The sequence below is a fragment of the Helobdella robusta genome, assembly GCF_000326865.2.
Source record: "Helobdella robusta unplaced genomic scaffold HELROscaffold_4, whole genome shotgun sequence".
Classification (NCBI taxonomy): Eukaryota; Metazoa; Annelida; class Clitellata; order Rhynchobdellida; family Glossiphoniidae; genus Helobdella; species Helobdella robusta.
The window spans coordinates 8,913,638-8,931,085 of NW_008704902.1; the positions used below are offsets into that span (position 1 = coordinate 8,913,638).

A 17,448-nucleotide genomic window follows, 5' to 3' on the forward strand; every position below is an offset into this window, starting at 1 on the left:
ATATTTATATACATACATACATAAGTTAGACAAAGGTAGAATTTGGTATGGAGCAGTCTGGTATTGAGTTGAATAGAAATAACGAAAGGTAGGCACTACTTCATGTTTCTGTAGCTGTGGTTGTTGCAGGTGTTATTGTTACTAGTGTTGTTATTACTGTTGTTGATGTGCTGTTTGTTGTCGCTATCATTGTCGTTGCTGATACTGTTATACTTGTTAATGTTGTTGGCATTGTTGTTGTTGGTAATGTGGATGTTGTTGTTGACCTTGTTGTTGTTGGTAATGTTGTTGTTGTTGGTAATGTTGTTGTTGTTGGTAATGTTGTTGTTGTTGTTGTTGGTAACGATGTTGTTGCTGTTGTTGTTGATATCGTTGTGGTTGATATCACGGCTGGTGTTGTCAATACTGATGTTATTTATTGCTGCGGATACTGCTGTTGTTTTTCCATAGAATTGGATATGGGCCGGAGCGGAAGTGCTTGGCTAGGCGCACCGGATGCATGAAAAAATGTATTATTCGTTCGTTCATTTGTTTCTCGTTCGTTTTGTTCGTCTGCTCATTTGATCACGTGTCGTCCTACAGATTCCACGGAGTTCGCTTATTCAGTTATTTACTGTGTTCGTTGTTCAACGTTCAAATAGGATGGAATTCAGTAACCTCTCTGGCGCACTTTACTCCCAAAAATTGGTTCTATTTAGCTGCTTGTTTGTCCATCCATCATTCATTCATGCATTCTTTCATTCCATGAGAATTATTTTAAAAGATTACGTCAACAGTGAGCAGGAAACCTCGAAGAACAAATGAAAGTGAATATGTTGGAGGGGTAGGAAGGAGCAGCTGAACAACATTGCATAGTCACACATTGCCACCAACTGAATGGCTCTTGTCATTGTCTGCATCCAACGATTTTTTATTACAGCTTTTTGTTTTTCTTGTTGCAGTTATTGGGAATGTTGGAGTTGTTTGAGGTGTTGATCTTCTTATTGTTGTTGAAAGCGGTATTGTTGGAGCTGTTGCTGGGAGGACAGTGTTGATCTGTCTGGTTTGAGTTGGCAGGTCAGTTGACGGCTCATAATTGAAAATTTAAGAGAACACAATTTTTACAACAAAAACATGAAATCGAAATATTTGGAAGCCACCAACACATATGAAAAATTGTTCCACTTGAGGGGCTTACTAATACAATTAATGCTCAAGTTGGCCGGCCATGAAACAAAACAGTTGCACACACACACACATAAAGAGAAAGAGAGAGAGATACACTACACATACATAACATGTCTTAAAAATCATATGATATATATATACATACGTATATATTATATACATATATATATATGTATATATATATATATATATATATATATATATATATATATATATATATATATATATATATATATATATATATATACAACATGCAGGAAACGTTTAGCAATAAATAAACTATAGAACAATTTATTAAATGGCATTCGTTCTTTTAATAGATTATCAATGAAGGTTTGCCTGCCTCATTGTTCCACACACAATCTACTGAACTTCTCTCATACCTCACACTATATATATGTATATATATATACTGATATATATATATATATATATATATATATATATATATATATATATATATGTGTGTGTGTGTGTGTGTACACTGATATATAATATATACAAACATATTAGAGACGCCAGCCATAAACACATACACACACACACAAGTACATACACATACACACGCACACCAACACGTACATACATTAAGCTTGAATATGTGTATACCTATACACACACTGATTAAAGTGTATGTGTACAATTGAATGCATAGCCACGTGGCACATATAAACATTGACTTGTATACATGAACATACACAAACGCGCACACATAAATAAACACACGTACATTCAAATGCAGACATAACCATATTTTCAGAACCAGAAACCATAACGCACACAGTCACATACACACAAGTACATAAGATATAAAGTGTATATGAAGCGATCGATACAGAGCTTTGTAAACTATTGTAAATGAACAAGCGTTATTTATTTGCGCTGCAGACGATGCATCAACTTTCAGCAAGATCTGTGACGGCAGGTTTGTCATTGTTGAGATCAACTCCACATTCAACGAAATATTTGGCAAATTTTGAATTACGTAATGGAGAAGATAGAAGCAATGCTATCCCTGGATGGCTTATGTCAAAATATAGACTAACTTACTTCTGACTAATCAGGTTGCGTCTAGAAGAGTTGGGGGCTGCGACAGACCGAGGTGGAGGGGATCGTCTATGGGGCTGCAGAGGGTCGGATTCGACTGAACAGATGATGGAATGCAACCTCATGTTAGATGATACTTTGAACCCCACTGAAGCTTTGATGGGAAAGAACTCTAAAGATGACCCAATGAACCAACTTCAAAAACTTTCAATTTTCGATGCTTCTCTTTACAAATTTTCAGTTTGAAACTAACTGGTTTGGAGTGGAACAGACTCATTTCTACATATTTGTTTAAAAGTTTTACCTCTGTGCACACTGATCTAGATTTGAAGATGACGATGATAAAATAAAATTTCATTCTCACTCCATAATCATAAAATAAGTAATTTATATATATATATATATATAAATAATATACAACATTATATATATATATATATATATATGTGCGTGTGTGTGCGTGTGTGAGTACATACATTGGTTAGTTCAAGCTGGCAAAAAGCTTAAAATGAAAAAGTAAAAGAGAGAGAGAGAAAGAGAGAGAGAGAGAGAGAGAGAGAGAGAAGGAGGAAAGTAATAAAAGTGGAAGAATCGTTTAAAGAGTTATTTACGAGGCTGTTCTCTGGCAAATTGAGAACAAATGTAGAGTGGAGAGCTTTTTAGTTGATTGGAAAACAAGGCAACCAGCAGATAAATGACCATCACGTGGACTGCACCGGTGGTGGTGGTGGTGGTGATGGTGAAGATGATGGTGGTGGTGAAGATGATGATGACTGTGGTAATGATGGTGAAACAATAATGATAATTGCAGAAATGGTAATGATGGTGGTTGTGGTGTGGTGGTGATGATGATGATGATGATGATGATGATGATGATGATGATGATGATGATGATGATGATGATGATGATGATGATGATGATGATGATGATGACGATGATGATGATGACGATGATGATGATGATGATGATGATGATGATGATGATGATGATAACGTTGATGACATGTTTGATCGTGTTGATAATGGTTGGAATGTTGCTGATGATGTGGGATGATGATACGATAATGGAAAAAATGCTGAAGTAAATTTTGTTATGATGATTTGGACGGCGCGATGGCGTAATGGATAAGGTGTCTGGCATTGCTGATGTAGTGATCGGGTTCGAATGCAAAGAGATCCTCGCCCATCACATCACATGCAAAAGCGTACGATACGTTGATTCACGTGTATTTATGCACTGCGTGAATGTCTAAAAGAATATAATAATAATAATAATAACAGTTGTTGTTGGTGGTGATGATGATGTTGTTATAAATAGAAATTTTAACAGTAATAGATGAATGGCATCAATGTTGTTCAAAATTTTAACATGTTATGATGTCATCTGAGTTTGAGAGTAAAATAAAGATGATGGTATTGATGCTGATGGTAACAACAATGATGATGATGGCGATGCAAACACAATGAAGATAGCTATATGACAAACAAGCAGAGTTGAAATGTTGAAAAGTTGAGATGTTGAAAAGTTGAGATGTTGAAAAGTTGAGATGTTGAAAAGTTGAGATGTTGAAAAGTTGAGATGTTGAAAAGTTGAGATGTTGAAAAGTTGAGATGTTGAAAAGTTGAGATGTTGAAAAGTTGAGATGTTGAAAAGTTGAGATGTATACCTAGATGATGAGGTTTTGAAAAGTTGAGATGGACAACAATTTATAAAGGGAACCACAATTTCACTTGTGTACAAAATTTTTAAAAATTGTTAAAAACTGCGACCCGAAATGTTGAGCATTTTTAACGGAAATATTTCCTAATAAGCAAACTTGTTTTCATTTTTATAGCCTCACACCGACTCAGAATGGATGGACGCCGTTTGGAATGGATCTCACGTGAGCATTTCATTCTGTTGCATGGCACAAGTAGCAGATTAACGTATGATGCAGACCATGCGGACCATGCAATACGTCTCCCTTCATGGGCCACCTACATTCTCATTTCAGTTCTACTGCTTTGAATTGCATTATACTGTTTTGTACTGCACTGTACTTTACTGCATATCTTCATTTCATCACCACAGAATGTATTTCATTGAAACTTGTTATACAATTTAATTTCAGTACAAGAGTGTGTACACTGCAGTGTGTATTTATGTTAGTACCGCTTCATTATACTATCGATTAATTTGTATATTGAAGCTTGAGACAGATAAATTTTTTTTCAATGGATACTTTAAAATTAACAAAATTGAAATTGCAAGAATCTCAAAATGAAACTGTCATGCGGCAAAGACTCAATGTTTTGATTATTTTTCTACCCACAAAAGAGGCGACAAATGATTTGGCACCATCAAGGCCTCAGTTTGTACAACTCGTTTTTTGAAGGTTGTTTTTTAAATTTTAGAAGTGTCCCAACAATCATTAAATGGCTTCTTCACTAAAACTCTATCCGCCGCATAAACACACGCAGGTAAAGAGGCAAACATCACCCATGACCCATTGCATGCGTACCACGTAAGCATACAGCTTCTAAATTAAACTTATTTATATTACATACTTAATATAAACGTGATTATAACTACTATACAATAAGACACACAAACAAACACAAACCACAAACACACACACAAACATACACACACACACACAAACATACACACACACACAAACATACACACACACACACAAACATACACACACAGATATATATATATATATAATATTATGGCATAATGTATGCGTATATAAACACAAATGCTTACACAGGCGTCGATGAAATCAGCTGATCGAGCTGCACGAGCACTTGAGAACATGAGTGTGATTCTAATGATTTTGAATAGCTGTTGAAGTTTGGTTTAAAAATAAAACATCTCGAATGGGGAGAACAAACATCGCAACGACTCTGCGTAACAATCGAACTGTTTGTGTGTGTTGAAACAACAGAATGGAAACAAACAACCACCCTTTCTTAAAAACTTCAACAGTTTTGAAACCCCTCGACTGGTGGTTGTGACAAATTATGATGTGAGTAGCCCTGCCGTGGAGATATTTGCTGCCACAGAAATGCTAATAAAAATGCTCTGCTTTTGTTACAATTATCATTGTCATTAACTCTGCTAATGCTATTAATAATAATCATACGTGGTGTTTGTGTTGATGCTGCCGATGGTTTTGTGATGTGAAATGCGATGTGAAGTAACAATTCTTTTAGTGGTCGGATGGCTTTTAACTGACTGGAAGTCTCTGCTGCTCTGGCTCGGTTCAAATGCCAAAGAACAGATGCGCTAAATCACACGTGGCCGAGTACCTACCTAGCTATCTACCTACCTACCTACCTACCTACCTACCTACCTACCTACCTACCTACCTACCTACCTACCTACCTACCTACCTACCTACCTACCTACCTACCTACCTACCTACCTACCTACCTACCTACCTACCTACCTATCTACCTACCTACCTACCTACCTAGACATTGTGCTACCTATGAGAGAGAATTTGTTGTCATCCACTAAACATGATGTTATTCATAATATTATAAATGGTGGGGTTTTTAGGAGTATTTACTTGCAGCATATAATCAAGAACCACCAACAAACAACCAACAACATTATCATCATCGCCACCAACAAAACAGCAAAGACAAAAGAAACATGCTACAGACTTAGTGTCAGGGATCTGCCAGCAATCACGATCCGATGAAAACGCGTCCGTTGCGTAAGAACGCTGATACGCTTCTTATAATGTCTCACTAGCATGGCATTTTATTGATTTTCATTGATTTGGTGGCAACCAGTTGAATGTTTATTATGCAAGCTGTCTTCGCGTCAACAGGATGCCGTTTGCATTTTAATCGCTAATTAATTACATTTTTAATTAACATTTTAATTAACTAACATTTTAATTATTTAACATTTTTTTAATTAACATTTTAATTAATTAACACTTTAATTTATAGAATTTAACTTTAAAATTACTTTTGAAAACTGTGGCCAATATAAATTATAAGATAACTGCACATTTGGCAAATTGAAATATCGGGACAGCAACAAACTACTCTGGACAAACTCTGGACAGCAACAAACTACCAATTCAAGCTTAACATCTGATAGTTTAGTTTTAGTTTATCACTATCTGAACTCATTTGCAACCAAGAGGAACAAATGATCGGATTAATTTCACGCCATCAAATGAGAAAGATTTGAAAAAATATTCGCTGCAGAGGACCGGGGAGAAACAGCCGAACACCAACAACTCCAAACATGCTAAAATGCAACAATTTCTGAGGTGGAAAGTTGTTTGATAAAAACATTGGAACTTTGAAGATGAGAATGTTGGGGGAATCAAACTGCAGTGACGTTCGTGATGCAACAAGGGAATGTATCAACAGCTGATGGGGAGGTATTGATCAATGAATCGTTAGCGGGATTAGTTTTTTATCAGTCCAGTGTCTTGCAGTATTTTATCTATCACTTAATTTAAACAAAGAATTTTAAATTATATTCAAAAATAATTTTGCAAACATACAAATACATATGTGTATTTGCATACATGTATAATTGCATACATGCATACATACATGCATACATACATGCATACACACATACATGCATAAATACATACATGCATGCATGCATACATACATGCATACATACATACATACATACATACATACATACATACATACATGCATACATACATACATACATACATACATACATACATACATACATACATACATACATACATACATGCATACACACATACATGCATACATACATGCACACATACATCAGTCACGGATCTAGGGGGCCGTTGTGAGCAGTTTTTAAAAAGACAAAATAAAAACGGTTTTATGTGTGAAATGGACCGAACATTGAATGTGATATTCAAAAAAGTTCGTCAGCCACACTGCCACAAATCTTGGACCCCCGTGAAAATTTAAACATTTTCTAATTTTTGGTCCGGTCCCGCCAAAGTTGTCCTGTTGGCATACACACACGTACACTTTTACATACGTACATACTCATACTCGGATACTTACATATTTGATGTTTGATTGTATGCAAATGTATTAATACATAAACAATACTGCGTGGGCAAACGTTCCAAACGATTAGAAAGGAGTGTGTTTACAATGTAAGTTATTATGCAACCTGGCTTGTTTGCTGTTCGTTGAATGTTTAAACTACGGCTTCTACGCCGCATAAACATTTTGTACAAATATGCTTTTGTACGTGATGTGTGCCTCTACTCAGGAATATGAACGCTTCAATGTGTCATTTTGAATGTGCGCCTAAATAGTTATTACCATCGTTCACTAAACTCTTTCAAAAATTAATTTTTTTTATTTTATTACTTTTTTTTCTCTAACGATCAAGTTATTTTTAAACTTGGGAGAATGTTTGCGAATATAAGGCTCAGCAAGGAGTTGAAAACTTTGCTGTCTCGCTCGTGGCTCATCCATTTAAGCAACCACAAAATATTTTTGGCTTTTGTTAACTGCTTTCAAGTATACAACTTGTATCTTAAATCTTGGATGAGATGATTGAATAGTTTTGCTTGAACACACGCGAACATTATGGAAACAACAGGCTCAACGAGTTTACTAAATATTACGTTGTATTTGTGAGAGTCTTTATTGTGTCATGTGTGGGTGCATAAATGTGAGTATGTGTGTGTGTGTGTGTCTGTGTAAATATTTGTGTGAGTATGTGAGTTTGTGCGTGTGCGTTGGCATTGAATTAGATGGTTGGTCAATACTTCAGCGTTGTTTTGTTTTTGTTAACTGTTGTTACCATCGTCAAAGGCCAGTGAGTCATGCCGAATTACTTGAGAGGATCAGCGTTAACGAAATGCTAATGTGATAATCAACCAGCCAGCCAGCAGTTCTATCCTGATTAATTACTGCTAACAACATGCCTTCAAGTTGTTTGCTGGTCGTTCTTATGTGTACCCATTCGCAACATACATGTATAAATGATCAAATAAAATGTTTCTTAATAAATTTAACAACAAATGATCATATCAGCAGATGAACACTAATCTTATTAAATTGTCAACATTTATGACTCTGAAAATAATCTCAATCTTTCAAACGGTTTTGTTGACACTAAATCTTTAACTGAAGTTTCATGAACTCAACAGGTATTAAGTATTAAATACATAGGGACAAGTATTGGTAGTAAATTTGATAGCATGCAAAACAAAGAGCTCACTCAGCCTACAACATAATATACACGCAGTTTATTTTAATCATCAATAACCGTCTCTTCATAGAAACTCCTCGGCAGGTATACACACAGACACACACACACAGACACACACACGCACGCACACACACACACATACACACAGACTCAAACTCACATATACATATTTGTATCGACACATCAACATTAGTATCAGTATATCAATATATTTGTATCAATAAATCAACAAATTGGTTTCAGTGTGCTAAAAATGAAGCTTTATATGTAACAATATGTTGTCATGTTGCATAGGAACGAACGCATGCACACGAACGAGTAACAAATGCACTCAAGCAGACAACATGTGAGCAATATTATATTTCTATTGGTATTACACGTACAGGAGTTATGAATCCATTCATTTAACAAGCAGTTAGGAATCAACCGTTATAATTTACACATAAATTTTTGCATCAGTTTGTTTTTAATGTATTTGGTTTTAGAAGTAACTGTCAAATGGCGATATTTTTGTGTATGTGCCATGTTTTTTAACATTTGGTTGCCAGGTGAAACATTCACATCCAGATTTATTGGTTTTTTACTAAAGAAAGTTAAATATATAACTTGGTAATTATCTAGAAATATAAACAAGTCAACCTTTTTCTGTTCAAATCAAATAATGCTGTGTCCAATGCATTCTTGTTAGGCCTTTGAAACATGTCAGAATTTGTAAAGATGATTCATCAAGTTTGTTTTTGAAAGTTGCCATCTGTTGTTGCCGTGTGATCGTGCGTGTTTGCCGAATCAGAGGCAGACTCATAGTTTGTGACCGTGTGCACTAGCTATCCACCATTGGGTATATGAGACACTGTTCGATACATTTAGTTTATGTTGCAACCAATGCAAAGATCCTGCACTTCATATAATTACTTATACACTTACCTAATATGCGGGACCACACACAGGAACATGCGTATCGAATTGTTCCCTCAATTCCAAAAGTTTTCACGTTTGACGCATCACTAAATGGTAGGCAGCCTTTAAAACGAATACCCAACTACAAATATAAATTTGAACGCTTGAAATACAAACTACAAACAAACATTCTAATGGGTTGTTAAAATGTTAAAATCTGCATAACAATTTCTACGCTGTGTGTTGAGGCACACGTTTTTAAACATACAACGCAACTCTAGAAATTATTTTACAAATTTTTCAACAAAGCTTATGCTCGCACAACTATATTCTTCCATTTGCATGTTGACGGGTGCAATTATTTACACCTTCCAAAACAAAACAAACATTCACGTATAAGTAAACAAAAAAGAAGATAAAATAATAAAATATACACAAACTCATAATACGTATTAAACATACATACATATATATGTATTGTATATATATATATATATATATAAATATATATATATATATATATATATATATATATATATATAGATATATAACATTTATATACATACATATGGTTATGTGTATACATATTTATATACACACACATGCATACATACAAAACCAAATATACACAAACACATTAAAGAAACACACACACACACACATATATATATATATATATATATATATATATATATATATATATATATATATATATATATATATATATGCGTACGTACATACACTAACAAAAGCTTATTATAAAGTGACCACGTACAGGCGAATGCAATGGTCTCAGTGGGACTTTTAATATGGCCAGTCACCCTCTTCCATTATATCATGCTTCCTTCTCTCTCTTTCTCTCTCTCTCTTTCTATTAATGTGCGTGTGCATATATATGTGTGTGTGTTTAGGTGTGCGTTTAAGTTTACACATGGTATGTGAATATATATGTCTGATGATGTTTCATGGAACTTCAGTGTGGCTCTGTAAAAAGCGCTATATAAATTTTAATATATGTATATGTGTATGTTTGTGTAAATTTTTACATGTGCGTTTGAATGTTTGTGTGTGTTTGTTTGTATGTTTGTGTGTGTTTGTTTTTATGTTTGTGTTTGTTTGTGTGTGTTTGTTTGTTTGCTTGTATGTGTTCCTACTTATACGCTCCCATTCGCTTGAACAATTGAATGCGAGTGAGGATGGTCGGCAGAAGAAGTTTATTGCTAAATAACCTCACGTTTATTAAAGGTCATTCGGGTCAAACAATAATTAGTATATATATATATCTATATCTATATATATATATATATATGAGATAATTTGAATAGGTAAGGGTTAAGTATTTTATTATAGTTATTATTCAGACTAAATTTAAATTTACTTAAGACAATTATAATGGTAATCAGGGTAATTTTATCATACTTCATAGATTAGCCACAATCAAAAGTAATTAGTTTATTTTAAAAAATATAAAGATGTTAAATTTAATTGTCTATAAATAAGTTTAACATATCAGTTCGTCTGTTGATTATATAAAAAATGAATATATATACATAAATTACATGATGTTTCCATCTATAACATTTGACACAATGTTTGTATTTCATATTTTGTGATCATACATAACTTTTTATTAAAAGGTTTCATGGCCGGTTGAGACAGCAGACGAGGCGAGCCACTACATGCAAACATTATTTTTAAATATTATTTTTCTTTCTCACCTATATAACCAGATGTATGCTATAAATGTTTGTTAATCAGATATACAACATATTTTCTCTACACATGAGTTGTTTTATAAATTATAACTATTAAAAATATGCTTTATCCGTTCTATCCACTTTAACTGATGTTCATCATTAAAGAAGTGTAAGCAAATGCAACCAATAATATTTCAGCTCTCTTTTAAACACCTTCAAAATGATCTGTTTTAGTTTTATTGGAAAATATTTCTCATTCTAGGTAGAGCAGCCTGCACACTTGCGTCAACTGCTTCGTCCTAGTCTAGGAAATAACAGCAACAACGTTAACATCGGACACAAAGTCTTGCCTACATCGGCAACTGTATTCAGACAAAAAACTTTTTTTTCATACATTTAAATACTCTACAATATGCGCGACAATGAGCCACCCCGCCATCTCGTACTTAATTCGTTTTCTAGCCATTATCCAGTATACAAACCACAACCAATTAGTAACGTGTGTGCTCAGACCAATGGATATTGTGGCAACAACATGCTAAATGCCCTGAACGTTATTTAATGTCTCCTTGCAAATACTATACAACACTAAATTTTTAAAATCCATCCAGTCTGGCCAAGCACAAAAAAAAACTCAAAGCCAGTGAAAATATCATCTGGAATAAATTTTTAATGTCAACGTTGATTTGAATACCACACATTCATGTAAAATTGAGTAAGAAACAGAGTTTGATATAGAAGGATAATAAAGATGACGATGGAAATATCACTTGGAAAACATTTTAAAATTATATTTATCTTAGCCGTAGCTGAATAAAACAAAGACACCTTCATAGTGTTGTAAAAAACAACTTAAAGATTTACCTTATCAGTTGAAATCAGCTGGCTACTCAGAACATCAGAAATTGTGTTAACAAGCATTAAAGAGCCTTTTTCATCTATACCACAACAATTTTGTTTTGTTTTTCTTACAGCTGAAGAAAATGTATTCAATTAACTACATTATCCATGTATATAACTAAGAAACCAGAATGTCACTGGAATCGGCATGAAAATTTTATTTCAACATGAAAACTCTTAAACCATAATTATAAGACCCACCAAGTTGTCCAAAACGTCCATAGAAAAAAACCCATGGTACACATCAGTCCGCCATAGAGTTATCGTATGCGATTCGACAAGCATCAGGCGCCACACTATCAATCAAACACTACCAATGGCCGTGCCGAAAGCAAAATCGAGATCCAAGAGCTGGTAAAACAACATTCTTTGTAGAGACACCAAAAACTATCAACTAAGTTATTTCTGTAGGTAGATGGACTCGGTTTGTATGCTAACTGGCTGGGCTGAAATTAATGAAAACATTTGACTCAGCTGACAAGTCAGTGGCAGTGTGAGCCTTTCAAAAAGCTTTGAAACAAAGTTCAAGCTAGGAATTGGCCGGTTATTTTTATAATCACTTTTATTCAACCTTGTAAAAATGTAATAACATATTTTAATGAAATAAATGAGAAACAATATTCGGAAACATTCAAAAAGGATTAATTTTGAAATTGTGTTGAATTGCGTTGAAAGTTTTTGTTTAATGGTTTTCATAATACATTTACATTTACATTTAAGAGAACGGACTATTTTGTTAACTTTTCACCAACAGACTAAATAAATTTTTACATAACTTTGTATTGTTATACTTATTTTGTAATAAATAAATAAATATTCTATTAAGAAGGTTTATAGGAGCCACTTGTCTTCAAAAAAGCTGTTACGCTGATCCCGGTAACATCTTCCAAATCAGCCGGAGTTGCGTCTGCCAAAGTCTGTAACTTTAAATTAAATTATAAAAAAAGTTAACTTAAATTAGTAAAAAAGGTCATTAACTTGAGAATTTTTAAAATCATCACCCCAGACCCCACTTAAACGGGAATGAACAGGAAATACGGGAGTTAGCACAAAAGTTCATTCTTAACAGCTTTTAGAATCTGCATCAGCCACCGCGTGCAGCTGTCATGATTTAGTAAAACTTTAATTTTAGTGAACAGGGAACAATAAAAAATAAGTTTCTCCGCGTTTATCACCTTCATATCGGCTTTGTCGATCTGCATATAGGTAAAATTTGGAGTCTTATTAACAAACTTTTAAGTTGCGTTTTTATCGTTTCAATATCAAATATATAAAAAAACGAAAAAGTATTTTTTAGAAAAGTTTAAAATATATACCCAAAAAAGTGAACAATACATTTGTAGGATTATTTATAATAAAAAATCGATCATTATGATTTAGCCAAACACTCAAAAATAACTTGTCCATCAACAAACTTATTCAAATATTATTCATAAAACTCATAAAAATTAACGATCTAGTGCCAGTCACTTAGGGGAAGAAATGTGAAAATGTCATTGGACTGTTTATACAGTTTTCCATGTGTTGGTCATTATGACATTAAATTATAAATCGAACTACTCGATGTGCGTCAAAACAAATTTTGGGTTGTCATTCTCACAAGCCCACCAGCTCCTCTCATCTAATTATTAATTCAAATCATGTCCTTCAAACACCTCTAAATTCTGCTAATATAAATTGGCATATGACCTTTGCTTCAATAAGCTCAAAAGGAATACAATAATAGTTGTTAATATAACGAGGTATTCAGTCATTATTAGGCAGTTCAAACTGAATCAACAGTCAATAACTGATCATTGTCAAAAAAAATTAATCACTCATATGTAAAACCATTCACACACACGCGCGCACACATACACACGCTGACATAACCCAGTCCTCAACACTAACCGTAGCAGAACCTTCGAAATTTCATTTTAAACAAATTCTGAATTCAACTTATGATTGATGATGACAACGACTATGATTCGCTGCTTATTCACACATAAACAAAACATTTGTCCTAACAATTTTTTGACAAACTAATTATCAACTTTTATTTGCTGAATAAAAAGTTATTCCAAATTCAAGTTAACATACTTTATGTACATGCCTCAAAATTTTGCATGCAAAGCGCGTCTTTTACCTAAAAATTTTCTCAAAATTTGTGATATAGCTACCCATCGTACTAAAGTAGAAACTGTAGAAAAGTTTTTCCTGAAAACGGAGTGAAATGGTTAAGGCGCCTAACGCTACTGTTGCAGTGACTGTGTTCAAAGTCAGAGATTCTTGCCCATCACATGCAACGTTTGATGCATGGATTCCCGCGTATTCACATGTCGTGGGTTCCTATTTTTGATAGCTTTGGTCATTAATTAGGGGCATTTGATAAGAATTTACGGTAATCGTAATGCGTTTAATGATTTAATTAGTTAATACAATTTAAAGGCAATAAGTCTTTTATTGACATTTAATCTTCTATCCTTTGTTTATCAGGCGCCCATACAAGTGAACTTATCATTTTTACGACCTCTGTCCGACGGGTATTCGCGATATATTCCTTTCCTGGCTATTGTAATTTTAGTTTTTACACATCAGAGTTATGCTATTTGTAATTTAAAATTAAATAAATATATAAACCTATATATATATATATATATATATTGTATTGTGTTATATTATATATATATATATATATAAACGTGTGAATATATTTATTATATTTAATAATATAATATATGTAAGTGTATTTTTATATAAGTATATTTACATAGGTATATATATAATATATATATTGTATATATATATTATATATATACAAACGAATAAATATATTATATACATACATAATAATATATACGAATAAATATATTATATACATACATAATATATATATATATATATATACAAACGAATAAATATATATACATACATGCATACATACATACATATATACATACATACATACATACATACATACATACATACATACATACATACATACATACATACAATTGTATATTACGTACGTAAGTACTAGGTGAGGCGAACGTCGACTTTCACAGCAGAGCTTGACTAATGAGTTGCATTAAGTTTCAAAGTTCACTTCGGCTGTTCAGCGATGATGATGATGGTGGCGGGGACGATGATGATGGTGGTGGTGATGATACTGTTCACTGAACAACTAATACAGGTAATAAAGGTGAATAAGTTGGTGTGCGTTGTTGTGTACGTGTATTCAATCCTCGTTTAACGAGTTTGTGCGTGTGTTGCCCACAGGTGTTTATGTTTGTGTGAGTACAAATGTGTTGTGCTGTGTGCAAGTGTACGAATATGAGAGTACGTTTTTAGTAATATCTACATTCACAAGTATATATTATTCTTCGTAATTAATTAATTTATGTACAAGTGAGTGTGTACGTAGTGTATGCATTAAGATGAGTAGATAGCACAGTTTATGTGCTCTAATGTATTTGATTATGTACTTAAATAACAATATTTGCTTTGTGTTATTTTATTGATCCAAAATTGTTATTTGTAGAAAAAAGCAAAACTTGCGATATTAATTGTTGATATGCGTTTACATATTTATATAAGTGAGTGTTGGTTTGTGCATGTCATGTGTGCGTGTGTGTGTATGTGCGAGAGTGCGCATAAATTTGCGTCATCATATGACGTCATCCGGGCACCTTTAACTTTTCAGTACAAATATTTTGAGATGTGTATAAATGGACGTGCTTTGGTACCTGTGTTTGCTGGTGTTATATATATATATATATATATATATACATATATATATTTATATAGTAATTCGAAAGCTTTCATAAATTACTGCACGTTTTATACAAATCTAAGAATTTGTCTCGACATATTCGGTTCCAGATTTCATAGCTGCGGAAAATTTTTGGTTCCGGAACGTCACGTAAATAGCGTTGTATAAATAAACTACCGTTTACGTAAAAATTTTAAATAGGGGACCGAAAACTTCAAAGACCGAAAATTCTATATTATGAAATCTGGAACCGAAAACTCCAGACCGAAAAGTCCGGGACCGAAAATTCTTATAAAATGAAACCTGGGACCGAAAACTCCGGGATCAAAAATTCCGAACACAATTTATACAGTACTGTGTAAAGCCTACCGAATTGTTGGCATAAATCAATTTTTTATACATATTTTATGTCATTGCAACCAAAGATAAATCGAAATAAAAATGGATCCAATTAGCGTTTATGCTGCCTTCAATTGGTCCTAAATGGTAATGCAAAAAGTCCAAATAATAAATCAAGAAACATAAAATAATTAGGATACTAATTCATGTCTCCAAACAGTAAAAATAAAAATGAGAAATTAATCCTAACTAAGATACGATGTACGCAAAATATGAATGTTCTATTTATAGATTGTTTCTAATTTATATTAGCCTTACATGCATACAACGAACGTGCATGAAATCAGTAAACAAACAACTCATGAATTGGTGACTTCATACAAATTTACCTAACGTCACTTTTTCATAATAGCAAGTGTTCGTACGTTGTTGTGTTGTTGTGCGTTAATGTGTGTTGCGTTGTTGTTACGTGTTCTTGCGTTGTTGTGTGTTGTTGCAATGTGTGTGGGCCCGCTCAAGTTGTCTTGCATCACCTTACGTTGTCGTTGTGTAGGACTCCGCTCTATTGTTTCGTCATTATTACAACATCTCCGATTTATTGAGAGAAACTGTGTGTACTTTGTGTCATCCAAGTATTGCCAAGCTAACAAACTTTATTCAACTTCTGACAATTGTAGTAACGAGTTCGCAACGAAAAATGCACACAATTTGTACGGTTGTACAACTTGCCGTAACATTTCTGTTCGTCATTTATTAACGAATGCACACCCATTATCAAAAAATGTTCACCGTTCATTAACAGATCCGGTAGTATCACATTAGTATTCAAGAGTCACGGGGTTTCTGGACAAGTTTAATAAAGGAGCAGAAAACGCGCGTGTTTCTGAAAAAGTACGAAGTCGTCTAAGAAGTAAAAACAGCAAAAATTAAAAAGCGCATTTACTGGGCGTCAAATTCTAAAGTTTAAAAGTGAATTTAATGTTTTGAAAGGTGAACCCTTTACTTTAACCCTTGTCGTTGAGTTAGAGTAAGTCAATCACGTGACTCATGAATATTAATGTGGTAGACACGGGAGCTGTGCCAACAAATGTTTACCATTTTTCTGCAAATATTAGCAGTTTATTAGCAAATCATAATTTAAAGGTGTTATTTATTGATTAATTTTCTTTATTTATTAAATATTTACCAACAAATATTTATACTTGCTTCGGCTAAAAACTTTTTGTTAGTTGTTAGGTTAATAATTGAAGCAATTTTGTCAGCTATGTAATTTTATCGGTGAAGGCGTTCGAAAAATAAAATCCGGCTCAAACAGCATTCAATGGTGATTGCGGGACTGCTTGACAGTTTGGAAACGAACGGTTGATTAATGAGACGAAAAAGTAGTAAAACCATTTTATAAACGGTTAATAAGTGAATCTAAGTCAAAACAATTCTATTCAGTTTGT

The 17,448-nt window shown here is 33.4% G+C and overlaps 1 protein-coding gene across 1 annotated transcript; it reads left to right on the plus strand.

The window, feature by feature from the left end:
* Positions 1–47: 47 nt before the first annotated feature.
* On the plus strand, positions 48–2,460 carry HELRODRAFT_163025 (hypothetical protein; the record flags this gene model as incomplete). Its single annotated transcript, XM_009025062.1, has 4 exons — positions 48–88; positions 1,910–1,965; positions 2,056–2,092; positions 2,232–2,460. The coding sequence occupies 4 exons, from the start codon at positions 48–50 to the stop codon at positions 2,458–2,460; spliced, it is 363 nt and encodes a 120-aa protein (XP_009023310.1).
* Between the last annotated feature and the right edge of the window lie 14,988 nt (positions 2,461–17,448).